Source organism: Xenia sp. Carnegie-2017, unplaced genomic scaffold, assembly GCF_021976095.1.
Source record: "Xenia sp. Carnegie-2017 unplaced genomic scaffold, XeniaSp_v1 HiC_scaffold_13, whole genome shotgun sequence".
Taxonomy (NCBI): Eukaryota; Metazoa; Cnidaria; class Anthozoa; order Malacalcyonacea; family Xeniidae; genus Xenia; species Xenia sp. Carnegie-2017.
The window spans coordinates 5,628,143-5,641,064 of NW_025813436.1; the positions used below are offsets into that span (position 1 = coordinate 5,628,143).

The 12,922-nt window shown below is 38.9% G+C and overlaps 3 protein-coding genes across 10 annotated transcripts in view; all 3 read left to right on the forward strand.

Annotated features, from left to right (window-relative positions):
* The window catches only part of LOC124459456 (A disintegrin and metalloproteinase with thrombospondin motifs 9-like), a 25,376-nt gene extending 16,707 nt beyond the window's left edge, over positions 1-8,669 (forward strand). For 7 of the 8 annotated variants that reach the window (XM_047008904.1, XM_047008907.1, XM_047008906.1 and 4 more), the window contains 7 exons: positions 775-1,016; positions 1,120-1,255; positions 1,639-1,759; positions 2,074-2,266; positions 2,712-3,134; positions 3,366-3,842; positions 3,924-8,669. In XM_047008904.1, coding sequence (XP_046864860.1) covers positions 775-1,016; positions 1,120-1,255; positions 1,639-1,759; positions 2,074-2,266; positions 2,712-3,134; positions 3,366-3,842; positions 3,924-8,483 — 6,152 coding nt within the window. In that variant the 3' untranslated portion in view covers positions 8,484-8,669. The remainder of the gene's footprint in view (positions 1-774; positions 1,017-1,119; positions 1,256-1,638; positions 1,760-2,073; positions 2,267-2,711; positions 3,135-3,365; positions 3,843-3,923) is intronic. The other variant, XM_047008909.1, reaches the window with a different exon arrangement.
* LOC124459474 (A disintegrin and metalloproteinase with thrombospondin motifs 7-like) lies at positions 8,481-10,655 on the forward strand. The gene is made up of 4 exons (XM_047008932.1): positions 8,481-8,898; positions 9,003-9,152; positions 9,264-9,411; positions 9,569-10,655. Exons 1-4 carry the CDS (start codon positions 8,701-8,703, stop codon positions 9,733-9,735), a joined length of 663 nt encoding a protein of 220 aa, XP_046864888.1. The 5' UTR covers positions 8,481-8,700; the 3' UTR covers positions 9,736-10,655.
* An 88-nt stretch (positions 10,656-10,743) lies between these two features.
* The window catches only part of LOC124433290 (adhesion G-protein coupled receptor V1-like), a 42,642-nt gene continuing 40,463 nt past the window's right edge, over positions 10,744-12,922 (forward strand). The window contains exons 1-2 of the mRNA XM_046983051.1: positions 10,744-11,191; positions 12,633-12,809. Of these exons, the coding sequence (XP_046839007.1) occupies positions 11,189-11,191; positions 12,633-12,809 (180 nt within the window). The 5' untranslated portion in view covers positions 10,744-11,188. The remainder of the gene's footprint in view (positions 11,192-12,632; positions 12,810-12,922) is intronic.

Sequence of the window (12,922 nt, forward strand, 5' to 3'; positions counted from 1 at the left end):
TGCACTGTATGTAGTGTTTTACGGTTCGTTTGTGTTTCTCTTGATGAAAATATGACCATTTGTTGTTGTGAGGTCTTGATTTTTGAAGTTATACGTTTTAAGTCTATTCAAACAATAATTTTTTCGTAAAACGATTCATTCTCAAACTTCTTACTGTCCGAGGTCTAGCTCGCTGTCCACTTATGTCACAGATGTGCGTTTTTCTGAAGTATTAAGCCCAACTTTCTGTCTTTTCATGTTTTTGTATAATGATGTATGCGTCGCTTAAATTGCCCCTTTCAGCAAAATATTTTAATTGCGTTCTTAAATTTAAGTGTTATTTTCAACGTATCAGTGAAAAACGTTTTTAAGTTTATCAAATCATTCCATTATTATGGCTTATTATTATTATTATTATTATTATCCATTATTATTATTATTATTATTATTTAAAGTTAACAAAAATACTCCTTATAATGGACTCCGAAAAGTCTGGAATGACTTACTTTTGTGACGTCAGGCAAGGGATTCCTCGATACAAGATATATATCCCAACTACCTTGGATGACGTCAGAATTTGACTAGACCCAGACCTCATGCCATGACGGACAAGATCCATTGAAAGGCAACTTTAAACCTCCATAGCAAGAAGACAATTTGACCAAATTGAAAAAATTTTTTCACCAATACATTAGATATTACACCAAGTTTTTATATCGCTAATGGAAGTTTTTGCTGATAGGATTGGGGCACTTGATTTGTCTAACTTTTAAGTGAAATATTTTTCTTTTCAAGGCTACACTGAGGTTGCCGTAATTCCTGCTGGATCTCGTAACATCATAATACAAGAAAGGAGGGGCTCGTCTAACTTTATCGCATTGAGATCGCCATCAGGTGATTACTACTTCAATGGTAATTATATCATTCAGTGGAGTAGGGAATATGATGTAGCGGGAGTGACTGGTGAATACATACGAAAGCACAACAAAGACACATTCAAGACAAAAGGACCAATTAAAGAAGACGTGCATGTAATGGTAGGGACGTCGACTTTGCGACATCTAACTCGTAGTACTTTGTCAGTTTGCGTTATTCGAAGTTCATCTGATTGTTAAAATTCAAGTTGAACATTCATCTTAGGTGCTTAAGACCTACGGTGTGAAAAATCCTGGCATAAAAGTGCAATATGACGTTGTCAGAAATGGGACCTTTAAACCGAAGAAATTTCGCTGGAAATTCGGCCGCTGGTCTCCGTGTCCAGTTTCCTGTGGCTCAGGTAAGCGCTATAGTGGAATTGTTATTTTTTAATGTAGAGCTTTGATATAGATTGGTTGATTTTTCCTTAAATGATCCAAAACAGTTGCAAGTATAATCTGTCGCAGTGTTTTTCCAGAGAACAGTTTATTTGTTTTTCGTGCATTTCCCCGAAGAACGAAAAACAAATAAAGGTGGCTGTTTAAACTATTAGGAAACAAATAAGGAAAATAAGTGTTTTCTTTCTGATTATACGACAATATTCCACGCAATGGAAATCTTTAATGAAAGGAAAATGCCGGGACAACTTCCAAGCCATTTTCGAAAGTCGACCTTCCGGGTTGTTAGTCGCTATTCAAAACGCTGTTAAAAGTTTGATTGTTTTTTATCATTCAATACTTCTAGGAATTCGAACTCGAGATAAGCTATGTGTTGATGAGCAGGATAATGCTGTAGATGATAGACTTTGTAGACATTTAATTCGCTTTGTGAAGAAACGCTGTCGACGTAAGGAATGCCCACCAAGGTGAGAAAGATACTTTTTTACTATTTTATTACTATTAGTATTTCATGCCTTTGTTGCATGTATTTTAGCAACTAAATGCATTGATCGCACTATGATAAGCATGATGACCTCAATCTTATCCGCTTTTTTCCTTGGTTTTTGTATGGTTTCAATTATGGGATGGGGATTATCATTGTTCTTTTTAGCAGTTATGGGCTTTATAACTGTTTTCTGTGATAGTTATGGCAAGGAGGATTACGCTGATATCGCTGATTTTGCTCATATCTCTGTTAATTATTACAGTTATGGAGTTTTGTCGCTTTTCTTCCTTATAGTTGGTGGATTGGAGCGTGGCACGAATGCTCGACAACTTGTGGCGAAGGTGTGAAAATTCGTCCTGTGATCTGTACTCGTGTTATTCGAAATATACAAAGAATTATCGATGATTCGTTCTGTCGCAAGGAAAAACCAAGCGCTACAGGTGTTTGTAGACAGCCTCTTTGCTGGGTTGTACAACCATGGTCCAATGTAAGTATTAATAAAGTAAATGGTTTGGACTCGGGAATATCGTTACATGTTTGTAAATGTAGATCTTCCAGGTTAGTATAGTCCTGAGAAGAACTGTTTTTGTTGTTGTTGACTGTCGACAACAGTAAGTATTAATGCTTGCATAATTGACGTGTAACATTGATGGTAAACTATACCTGGCTGCTCTTTATATCGCTGCGACTGCTATTTGATAAAATTTAGGCGTATATTTTTTGATTTTATATCTCCAGACATGTTACTATCATAAAAATATCCTATCGAGTATTCGTTGCTCAAATTTGTGTAAATAATATTTGATATCCGCGGAGATGCTGGTTAGCTTATACGTTCTAATCTCATCAGACCAAGTCCAGTAAAAACATTTGCATGTATGGCCACTCTGTGTCATTTGACTCAGTGTCTAATTGCTGTTAATACTTACTAGTGCTCCTCTATGTGTGGTCCTGGGCGCCAATATCGAGCAGTAGAGTGTCCTGGGAATGAGTCTCGTTGTGACGTTTTAACTAAACCAATAAACAATCGCACATGCTTTGGTGAAGCCTGTTCTCGTTGGCGCGTTGGACCTTGGGGTGAATGTTCCGCGAGTTGTGGTAATGGCTCACAGAGTAGAAATGTGTCATGTGACGATCGTGACGAAAGCTTATGTTTACCTGAAGAAAAGCCAAAGTCTCTGCAATCGTGTTCTAGCTTCATGTGCCCGGTTTGGAAGACAGGAGACTGGAGCAACTGTTCTGTGATCTGTGGAAAAGGTGTTCAAAGTAGAATCGTGACATGTGAAGTAAGCCATGAAAATTTCACATGCGATGAAACACAAAAACCGTCTGTGGAAAAGATCTGCTTTGAAAAGGTGCGTTGATGAATTTAAGGTGGAAAAAAAATAGTTATCAATTTATCCCTTCCCACATTGACTCACATTATCTTATAGTTATATTTTATGTATTGGCATTGAAAAAATTCTCTCTTTCCCTACAGCTTACTCAGCAACCTACATTGCTGGACGTTATCTTTGTGTGAATTTTAAAACCTCATGAGTTCAAAGTAAATTTTTTACACGTGCTGCTCCCTTATTTTATTGTAGTGTTCTGGTTGGACTGTGGGTAAATGGACTGCTTGTTCTGCATCGTGTGGCAAAGGTGTTAGAATGAGAAACGTTTCATGTACTTTCAAATTTTGTTCGAATTCCACTCGTCCGAAAACTGAGGAAAATTGTACAATGGAAAAGTGCCCTCAATGGTTACGTAGCAAATGGTCGGAATGCTCTGTCAGTTGTGGAAAAGGGTTTCAATCACGTAACGTTACCTGCAGTGATCCTGTACACTCGTGTGATGAAAAAACAAGACCCTTTGGTGTCCAGCCATGTAACAGGTCGCAATGCTCGAAATGGACGGTGGGTAACTGGAGTAAATGCTCAGTGAGTTGTGGTATTGGAGTACAGACTCGCAACATTTCATGTAACGCATCTGCATCTGAAGAATGTGCGTTAAGCGCACCCAAAAGTGTTAAACCGTGCTACTACCGTCCATGCAACATTTGGGAGACTGGAAACTGGACAGAGGTAGGTATTATGAGCAATTGGATTTGAGTAACGGCCATGGAAAAAAAAGAGTATGACTTGAACATGTTTTTGATTTTTTAGTGCTCAGAAACATGTGGTAGAGGTATTCAGAGGAGATCAGTATGGTGTCTAAGCGATTCCTGTGACAATGCACAGAAACCAAATGCGACTAGGCCTTGCAATAATGCCAACTGCATGGTATGGGTGACAGGAAACTGGGGACCATGTTCAGGAAGCTGTGGTGAGGGCGTTCAAAAGAGACAAGTGTACTGTAGTGATGACGATAATTCACAGTGTGATGTTCTCGAGATGCCTGAGTCAACGCGCGATTGCTTCGTGTCGCGATGTGGCTCGTGGATTGTGTCACGCTGGGGACCATGCAATGCAACATGCGGGCATGGCTTTTCAAAGCGTAACGCATCTTGTGTCCACAGTGATATCCGGAAATGCTCCGGTAAACCAACAGTTGAGACACCTTGCAAGGAGACTCCTTGTGGTCAATGGAGCTCGTTGCAATGGGGTCCATGCTCCGTGACTTGTGGACGTGGTCAACAAAGGCGCATCGTCTCTTGCGATGGTGGACAATGTCTAGCTTCCAAAAAGCCACTGTCGTTTAAAGAATGTATTATGCCGAGTTGTGGACAATGGGTAATTGGTAATTGGAGCTCTTGTAGCGTAACATGTGGTGAAGGTGTTCAAAAACGTGATGTAAGGTGCAGTGATGAGGGTGAAAACAACTGCACAAAACCTAAACCGATCGTAGAGAGATTTTGCCAAAAGCAGAAGTGTTCTGATTGGCTTGCGGGAAATTGGTCTCAATGCTCAACGACTTGTGGAAATGGTACACAAACAAGAAACGTGAGCTGTGCTGGTATTGGTTGCTCTAATGTCAGCAAACCAGTTACATACCAATCGTGTTATTCTGGCCGATGTCCTCAGTGGATAGTGAAATATTGGATACCATGTACTCGTAGCTGTGGTGGTGGTGTTCAAGTTCGACTTGTGTACTGCCAAAGTAACTCTGGCTCTAGTTGTAAACATTTGAAGAAGCCAGGATATCGAAGAACATGTAATAATTTTCCTTGTCCACACTGGGTGGTTGGCAATTGGACTGACTGCTCAAGAACTTGTGAAGGTGGAATACAAAACAGAGTGGTGTCTTGTAACAATAGTCATGTAGGTAATTGCTTGGAGAAGATTAAACCTATAAGTAGTCGGCCATGTGGCAACGTATTATGTCCTCAATGGACAGTTAGCGAATGGTCTGCATGCTCAAGTTCTTGTAATGGTGGCTTCAAAACGAGATGGGTGTCATGTAAGAACAACGAAATCGGAGAGTGTAGTTCTGAAAAGAAACCTGCGTCCACATTACGTTGTGGAGAGCTTCCCTGTCCCGAATGGACTGCGACTAAATGGTCTCGTTGTTCAAAATCTTGCAATGGTGGTGTTCGATATCGGGATGTTGTATGTAACAACAGCCAAGTCGGCGATTGTCCCCTTGAACACAAACCCCCAGCTCATCAAAAGTGTGGTATACTGCCATGCCCTCAATGGAAGGTTAGCAAGTGGGGAAAGTGTTCTAAGAGCTGTGGGGGTGGTCAGAAGGCTAGGATTGTTCTCTGTGCAAATTCACACGTTGGAAAATGTGTAAAAGAAAACAAGCCACGTACTGTCAGAAAATGCAGACAAGTGGCTTGCCCTTTTTGGTACGTTGGCGAATGGACACGATGCTCTAAAACATGCGGAGATGGATTTCAAACACGTAATGTTTCTTGTAGAAATGACAGGATCGGACGTTGTTCATCAACCAACAAACCTAGTAGCTTGCAGAAGTGTGTTAATCTACCATGTGCTTATTGGTCTACTGGTTCATGGTCCGAATGTTCCAAGTCTTGTAATGGCGGAACCCAAATTAGAGAAGTCATTTGCAACAACCATGATGATGGTGAGTGTGAAAAAAGTACTAAACCTGTGAGTAATCGAACGTGTGGCGATGTCCCATGTCCCTATTGGTCAACTGAATCATGGTCCAAATGCTCCAAAACTTGTAATGGTGGGGTGCAATTTAGGAAAGTTAAATGTGTAAATATGTCTGGCGAGTGTCGTCTTGACACTAAACCAACTACAAATCAGACTTGTAGTAATATGCCATGTCCTGTATGGTCCACCGGAAATTGGAGCTATTGCAGTAAGTCTTGTGGAGGAGGCATTCAAACAAGGAATGTGACATGTCAAAACAAGCACGTTGGGAAGTGTCCTGACAATTTAAAGCCAATTGTTGTTCAAGATTGTGGTCTTAAACCATGTCCTGTTTGGTCTCTTGGCAATTGGACTAAGTGCTCTAAATCCTGTGGTGGTGGATTTCAGACAAGAAGCGTCCATTGTGTTTATAATGAATTTGGTGATTGTTCTATTGATGAAAAACCAAACAGTAGTCGGTCTTGCGCAGTTGCACCTTGTTCAAAATGGAGTGCTGGTGATTGGTCAGATTGTTCTAAGTCCTGTGGTGGTGGGTTAAAAGTCAGAAACATCTCGTGTGAAAACAAGGAATTTGGCGGTTGTTTAGTGAGTGACAAACCTCAAACTACCTCAGATTGTAACAACAAACCGTGTCCGGAATGGTCTGCTGGTCAGTGGTCAAAATGCTCAAAATCTTGTAATGGGGGCATTAAGATTAGAAATGTCACTTGTGTGAATAGTAAGTTTGGTAATTGCTCAGTAGCAGACAAACCGATAACAAGCCAAGAGTGCTCATATTTACCATGCCCTGAATGGTCAACTGGTGAATGGTCCGAATGCTCGAAATCTTGTGATGGAGGTATTCAAAGACGTACTGTTATCTGCAAGAATAGCCTTGTTGGTAAATGCTTAGATGTTCTCAAACCATCTTTCAGTAGAGCTTGTGGTGAAATGCCTTGCCCTAAATGGTCTGTAGGTAATTGGAGTGAATGCTCCAAGTCTTGTGGCTCTGGAGAGAGAACTCGTACAGTTAAGTGTTCGGGTAGCTCGAATCTACAATGTGAAGAAAAAAAGCCTGTTAACCGTGAAAATTGTAATAATATAGACTGTCCTGTATGGATTGTTGGTAATTGGAGTGAATGTTCCAAGTCTTGTGGCTCTGGAGAGAGAACTCGTACAGTTAAGTGTTTGGGTAGTTCGAATCTACAATGTGAAGAAAAGAAGCCTGTTAATCGTGAAGACTGTAATAATATAGACTGTCCTGTATGGATTGTTGGTAATTGGAGTGAATGTTCCAAGTCTTGTGGCTCTGGAGAGAGAACTCGTACAGTTAAATGTTCGGGTAGTTCAAGTTTACAATGTAAAGAAAAGAAGCCTGTTAACCGCGAAGACTGTAATAATATAGACTGTCCTGCATGGATTGTAGGTAATTGGAGTGAATGTTCCAAGTCTTGTGGCTCCGGAGAGAGAACTCGTACAGTTAAATGTTCGGGTAGTTCAAGTCAACAATGTAAAGAAAAGAAGCCTGTTAACCGTGAAGACTGTAATAATATAGACTGTCCTGTATGGATTGTAGGTAATTGGAGTGAATGTTCCAAGTCTTGTGGCTCTGGAGAGAGAACTCGTACAGTTAAATGTTCGGGTAGTTCAAGTTTACAATGTAAAGAAATGAAGCCTGTTAACCGTGAAGATTGTAATAATATAGACTGTCCTATATGGATTGTAGGTAATTGGAGTGAATGTTCCAAGTCTTGTGGCTCTGGAGAGAGAACTCGTACAGTTAAATGTTCGGGTAGTTCAAGTTTACAATGTAAAGAAAAGAAGCCTGTTAACCGTGAAGACTGTAATAAAATAGACTGTCCTGTATGGATTGTTGGTAATTGGAGTGAATGTTCCAAGTCTTGTGGCTCTGGAGAGAGAACTCGTACAGTTAAATGTTCGGGTAGTTCGAGTTTACAATGTAAAGAAAAGAAGCCTGTTAACCGTGAAGACTGTAATAATATAGACTGTCCTGTATGGATTGTAGGTAATTGGAGTGAATGTTCCAAGTCTTGTGGCTCTGGAGAGAGAACTCGTACAGTTAAATGTTCGGGTAGTTCGAGTTTACAATGTAAAGAAAAGAAGCCTGTTAACCGTGAAGACTGTAATAATATAGACTGTCCTGTATGGATTGTAGGTAATTGGAGTGAATGTTCCAAGTCTTGTGGCTCTGGAGAGAGAACTCGTACAGTTAAATGTTCGGGTAGTTCAAGTCAACAATGTAAAGAAAAGAAGCCTGTTAACCGTGAAGACTGTAATAATATAGACTGTCCTGTATGGATTGTAGGTAATTGGAGTGAATGTTCCAAGTCTTGTGGCTCCGGAGAGAGAACTCGTACAGTTAAATGTTCGGGTAGTTCGAGTTTACAATGTAAAGAAAAGAAGCCTGTTAACCGTGAAGACTGTAATAATATAGACTGTCCTGTATGGATTGTAGGTAATTGGAGTGAATGTTCCAAGTCTTGTGGCTCTGGAGAGAGAACTCGTACAGTTAAATGTTCGGGTAGTTCAAGTTTACAATGTAAAGAAATGAAGCCTGTTAACCGTGAAGATTGTAATAATATAGACTGTCCTATATGGATTGTAGGTAATTGGAGTGAATGTTCCAAGTCTTGTGGCTCTGGAGAGAACTCGTACAGTTAAATGTTCGGGTAGTTCGAGTTTACAATGTAAAGAAAAGAAGCCTGTTAACCGTGAAGACTGTAATAATATAGACTGTCCTGTATGGATTGTAGGTAATTGGAGTGAATGTTCCAAGTCTTGTGGCTCTGGAGAGAGAACTCGTACAGTTAAATGTTCGGGTAGTTCAAGTTTACAATGTAAAGAAAAGAAGCCTGTTAACCGTGAAGATTGTAATAATATGGGCTGTCCTGTATGGATTGTTGGTAACTGGTCAAAATGTAAAATTACTCTACGTAAATGTCCCAATGGAATGCGGACGCGTTTTGTCACATGCACTTCGGAAAATGAACTTGATTGCGACCAAAGCAAAAAACCGGTTGTGCGTGGGCATTGTAAAGCCGAATGTCCCAGCTGGAAGACGGGTCCTTGGAGTAAAGTAGGTTTATTAATGTTCAATAATCAAGTGTTTCCACAGCAAAATTGTTTTTTGAACAATGACGTCTTTGATCTTTTTTAACTTTCCTCTTACACTTTTGGTAGTGTAAAGGTTCGTGCAAGAAGGCAGAAATGACGCGTCGTGTTTGGTGTCATGGTGAAGACAGAAGGTGTGACATGCGCACGAAACCAATTGGGCGAAAAAGATGTCAGCTGTCTAAGTGTAAAGAGTGGGAGACTGGGGACTGGTACAGGGTGAGTAATTTATGAATGGTTCTGTCATTCAACGTCCATGACTTTGAGGGATTTTGTTTCAGACTTTGTTGGCGATTGCCTGACGTAATGTTTGAGTCCATGCTGTTTTAGTGCCCAGTGTCCTGTGGCGGAGGTATTCGATCAAGAAGGGTCATTTGCAGGGATTTGGAAACTGGTGGTTTTGCTAGAGGTTGTAACAGAGAGAGCAAGCCGTCCAACTTTCAAGCATGCGCACTTGTGGAATGCCCTTCATCGTTAGGTATTCTCTTGTCCATGTATATCTTTTTTTGTGGATAATTAACATAATTGAGCTTTATTTGAAAGACTCTTATGAACAATCAGTTGGTTGTCATGCCATCGCAATTTATATGAACGGTGAATCGTTACAACCAATAATATACATGCTATTATTTTAGTTGACCGAAAGCCGCCAATAAACAGAAGATGTAAGCAATCATACGGCGATGCTCACTTTTGTAATTTGCTGCGAAAACCATCGTTGAGCGAATTGTGTTTGTTCAAGACATGGAGAGAGAGATGCTGTGAAAACTGCCCCAAAATACATGCACAAATATTGAAGTGAGTAGTAGAAGCTAAGATTCGGAGGATGACATGCCAGTCCCAGTCCCCTTTTCGTTTGGCAACTATGTTGAAGCAATGATGTCATTGATGTGTATGTGCGAGGAATCTTGTAAAGTTTCGTTGTGGATATAGTTTGAAATTTGAAAATGTCCGTGAATGTTTCTTGGTTACGTGTTCTGTTACCCTTTTTTTACCGACGGGACTTTTATGTCCCCACCGTTTAATAAATGTATTATATTATAGTAAATATGACTTGTAAAACAATTATGGTGGTAAAGAAAGGGTTAGGCATTGCTAGACATTAGTTGCTGACCTTTAGGACGAGGTAGCTAACTTGTATAAATTAAACTATGTTCACATTGTGAGATCGAATTCATTTCAGTATGGACTGGACATTGCAGCAAACTTAAAAGTAATTGCTTTTTTAAGAAGTTAAGAAGTCAATACTCTTTGTGGATTCCACTGAGTTGTTCGTTGTGCGATAAATTTTCTTGGATTATTTACTTCAAGTCATATTAGATATGACTGATTATCATGTTAATTGTTGCGTAAATTATATAACACAACCAGGATGGAAAGGAGTCTTGCGTGGAGAAGAAATAGCCAGCCGGCATAGAGATTTTGTGTCGTGAAAATATTAGTTGTGCCATTTAGTCTCTGCTGTATGTAACTCTGGATTTTTCAAAAATCCTACGTAGCCCATTTCATCCAGTTTCCATATTGCTGTCTGTTATGTTTGCGCACATAGCCAAAGTAGATTGTATATTTTTATATATTTGATATTTCGAATAAACTATGACGTAATCTAGCTGTGCTTGTGTAAGTCAAAGACCGCATTTAGAACCTGGATGAATTAGGCCAATTTACTCCTTGCTTGCATGGAAGAATATGAGCCAAATAAATTATATATTTATTGTTGAATATTTTTGACATTTTTATGCTAGTAACCAAAAGATCGACGCAAAAAGTCCAAGGAAAATTCACTTTTAAGGCATGCCTGTGCGTACCATAAATGTGAGTGATACACGTTTTTCAAACAAAATAAAGACCACAGGTTTCTGGGTAAAAAAATCTTTTGTAAAAACCTTGCGGTATTGTGAGTTTGTGATTGGTATATCTAGGCAACAGGAAGAGAACAATGCTTGAAAAACTACGAAAAACCACTGATTAGTGTGAAAAACGCGTTGTCATAGTGCGGGCTCAAGAAAGACAATGGTCAGCAGTGACTTTGCAAAATTTAATTTATGTACGAAAATTTCAACAAAAATTTTCAAGTAGAATACTAGAACTTGATTGTACTGAGCGTTTAGTAAACATGTTTCGGCTGTTTGAAGGATCAAATTCAAGTGAATAAATTCAGAGGCGTCCAAATTGATTGTGAGGACAATCTGGTTTACGCAGACAGAGAAAGCCAGAAAGGTATATATATATATATTGATGGTTCGAGTATTTGAATGGTATGTATAATCCTGTTACAGATTTTTTTGATAGTTAACAAATTTCCGTGATTATTTGTTCGAGTGCACCAATTACTATTTGCTGAAAATTTTGAATTGTGCTTATTTAATTCGTTTTTTTCCCAAAATTTCTTTGCTCGTTCATACGAAGACGTCGTTCTTAGCGACCTGTCATAAGCTGTGATATTTTAAACTATAATGAATTTTCTATCGCAATCTATCGTTGCATTTGTTTTGCAAAACGTAGCTGCAACTTCTGTGCACCATCATTAGTAAGTTAGACATTAAGTTTGTAAATCACATTTAGAATAGGTTTTCGTTACAGTGCATTTAATCAAGCGACAAAGCGTCCTTGGTTACCAAATCAAAACAATTTGCGCAAGACAATTTAACTGACTCCTGAAGTTAAATAACCTCCTTTTATGAAATGATACATAAGGATTCGGAATTGAATTTTATCTTGTTTTATAGATTAATGTTTACAGAATGCAAAACGCCGACTTCTCTTCTGTTCATAAATTTATTTGTTTATAAACATCAATTAACTTGACATTTATTTTCGTACAAATAACTTTTTCCATCATCATATATGGCGGTAGAAAATGAACGTTTTCCTAATGATGAAAAGCCGTTTCACGCAAAGAATTCTAGTATTGCCTCTTGTGATTTTTGTCTGGTTTTGCTGAACGTGGTGGTTTCGTTTTCCGTTGCTATGTAAACTTCACCACGCGTTATGGTCTCGGATTACACAGACTTTCAACTTTCAAGGAAGAAGAGCAGATTATCTTTGGTTTGCTGTTGATAACTTAATTTTTTTCGGCAATAGAGCTGTAGTTGGTCTTAAGAAGTTCAGAATGTACACCGATGTACTGCTGCATATCTGGCCATCCTCTCTCAGGTGTACGAACGTGCGTGTACCTAAGAAAGACATCTTTTCTATTGTTTTTAAATATGAGTTTTTTCATGGCTGTAAGCACTCACTTTGCAATAATCCAAATTTTCATACCCGCAATCCCTGCCCGCCGTATGATTTGCATGATTATTCGGACACGTTTAAAAAAAGAACCTGTGATTTACCGGAGCGATACAAAAATCACAGTACATCGCAAAAACTCTCACGAGGTTAAAGCACTCGCTACATAATCGTCAATATATATGTATATTAATATAAGAAGTTTATATATGATGATTCTCCGTATAAAAAGTGCTAGATGTAGTGATGTTGAAAAAAATTACGAAAACTACAGATTCATCCCGACAAGCCTGTTTCGTGATTGCTCACTCTTAAATCCCCTGAAGAGTGAGAAACCACGAAACAGGCTTGTCGGGATGAATCTGTAGTTTTCGTGATTTTTTTCAACATCACTACATATATTTACGATGCCCGATATATATATATACATATTGTATGAATCATATTTTTGACTTATTTTTAATTTAGATGAATCAAAGTCTCTGGGCATCGTTCATGATTATCTCTGCCCTGTCTTCAACGTCATCGCTGACAATCTCATTCAATGAAACAGTGGTGGAAGTGGAAGAAAGGGATTTCGATGAAGTGATTTTGAATATCGACAGTAGCTCATTGACCAAAAGCAGGATTTCCTTTAGATGCACGGTTTGTATTTTTGTACGCTCACATCGATATGGTATGCACATGAAAAAACTGCTTTGTAAATATAATGTCTACGATTTGAATGTCATATCTTGAAGAATCTGACGAAGATATTA

Coding starts and splice junctions, on each gene's coding strand:
- LOC124459474 (XM_047008932.1), top strand. CDS start 8,701: ATGGGCTGTCCTGTATGGATTGTTGGTAACTGGTCAAAATGTAAAATT. Junction 8,899..9,002: donor AGACGGGTCCTTGGAGTAAA/GTAGGTTTATTA, acceptor CACTTTTGGTAG/TGTAAAGGTTCGTGCAAGAA. Junction 9,412..9,568: donor GGAATGCCCTTCATCGTTAG/GTATTCTCTTGT, acceptor CTATTATTTTAG/TTGACCGAAAGCCGCCAATA.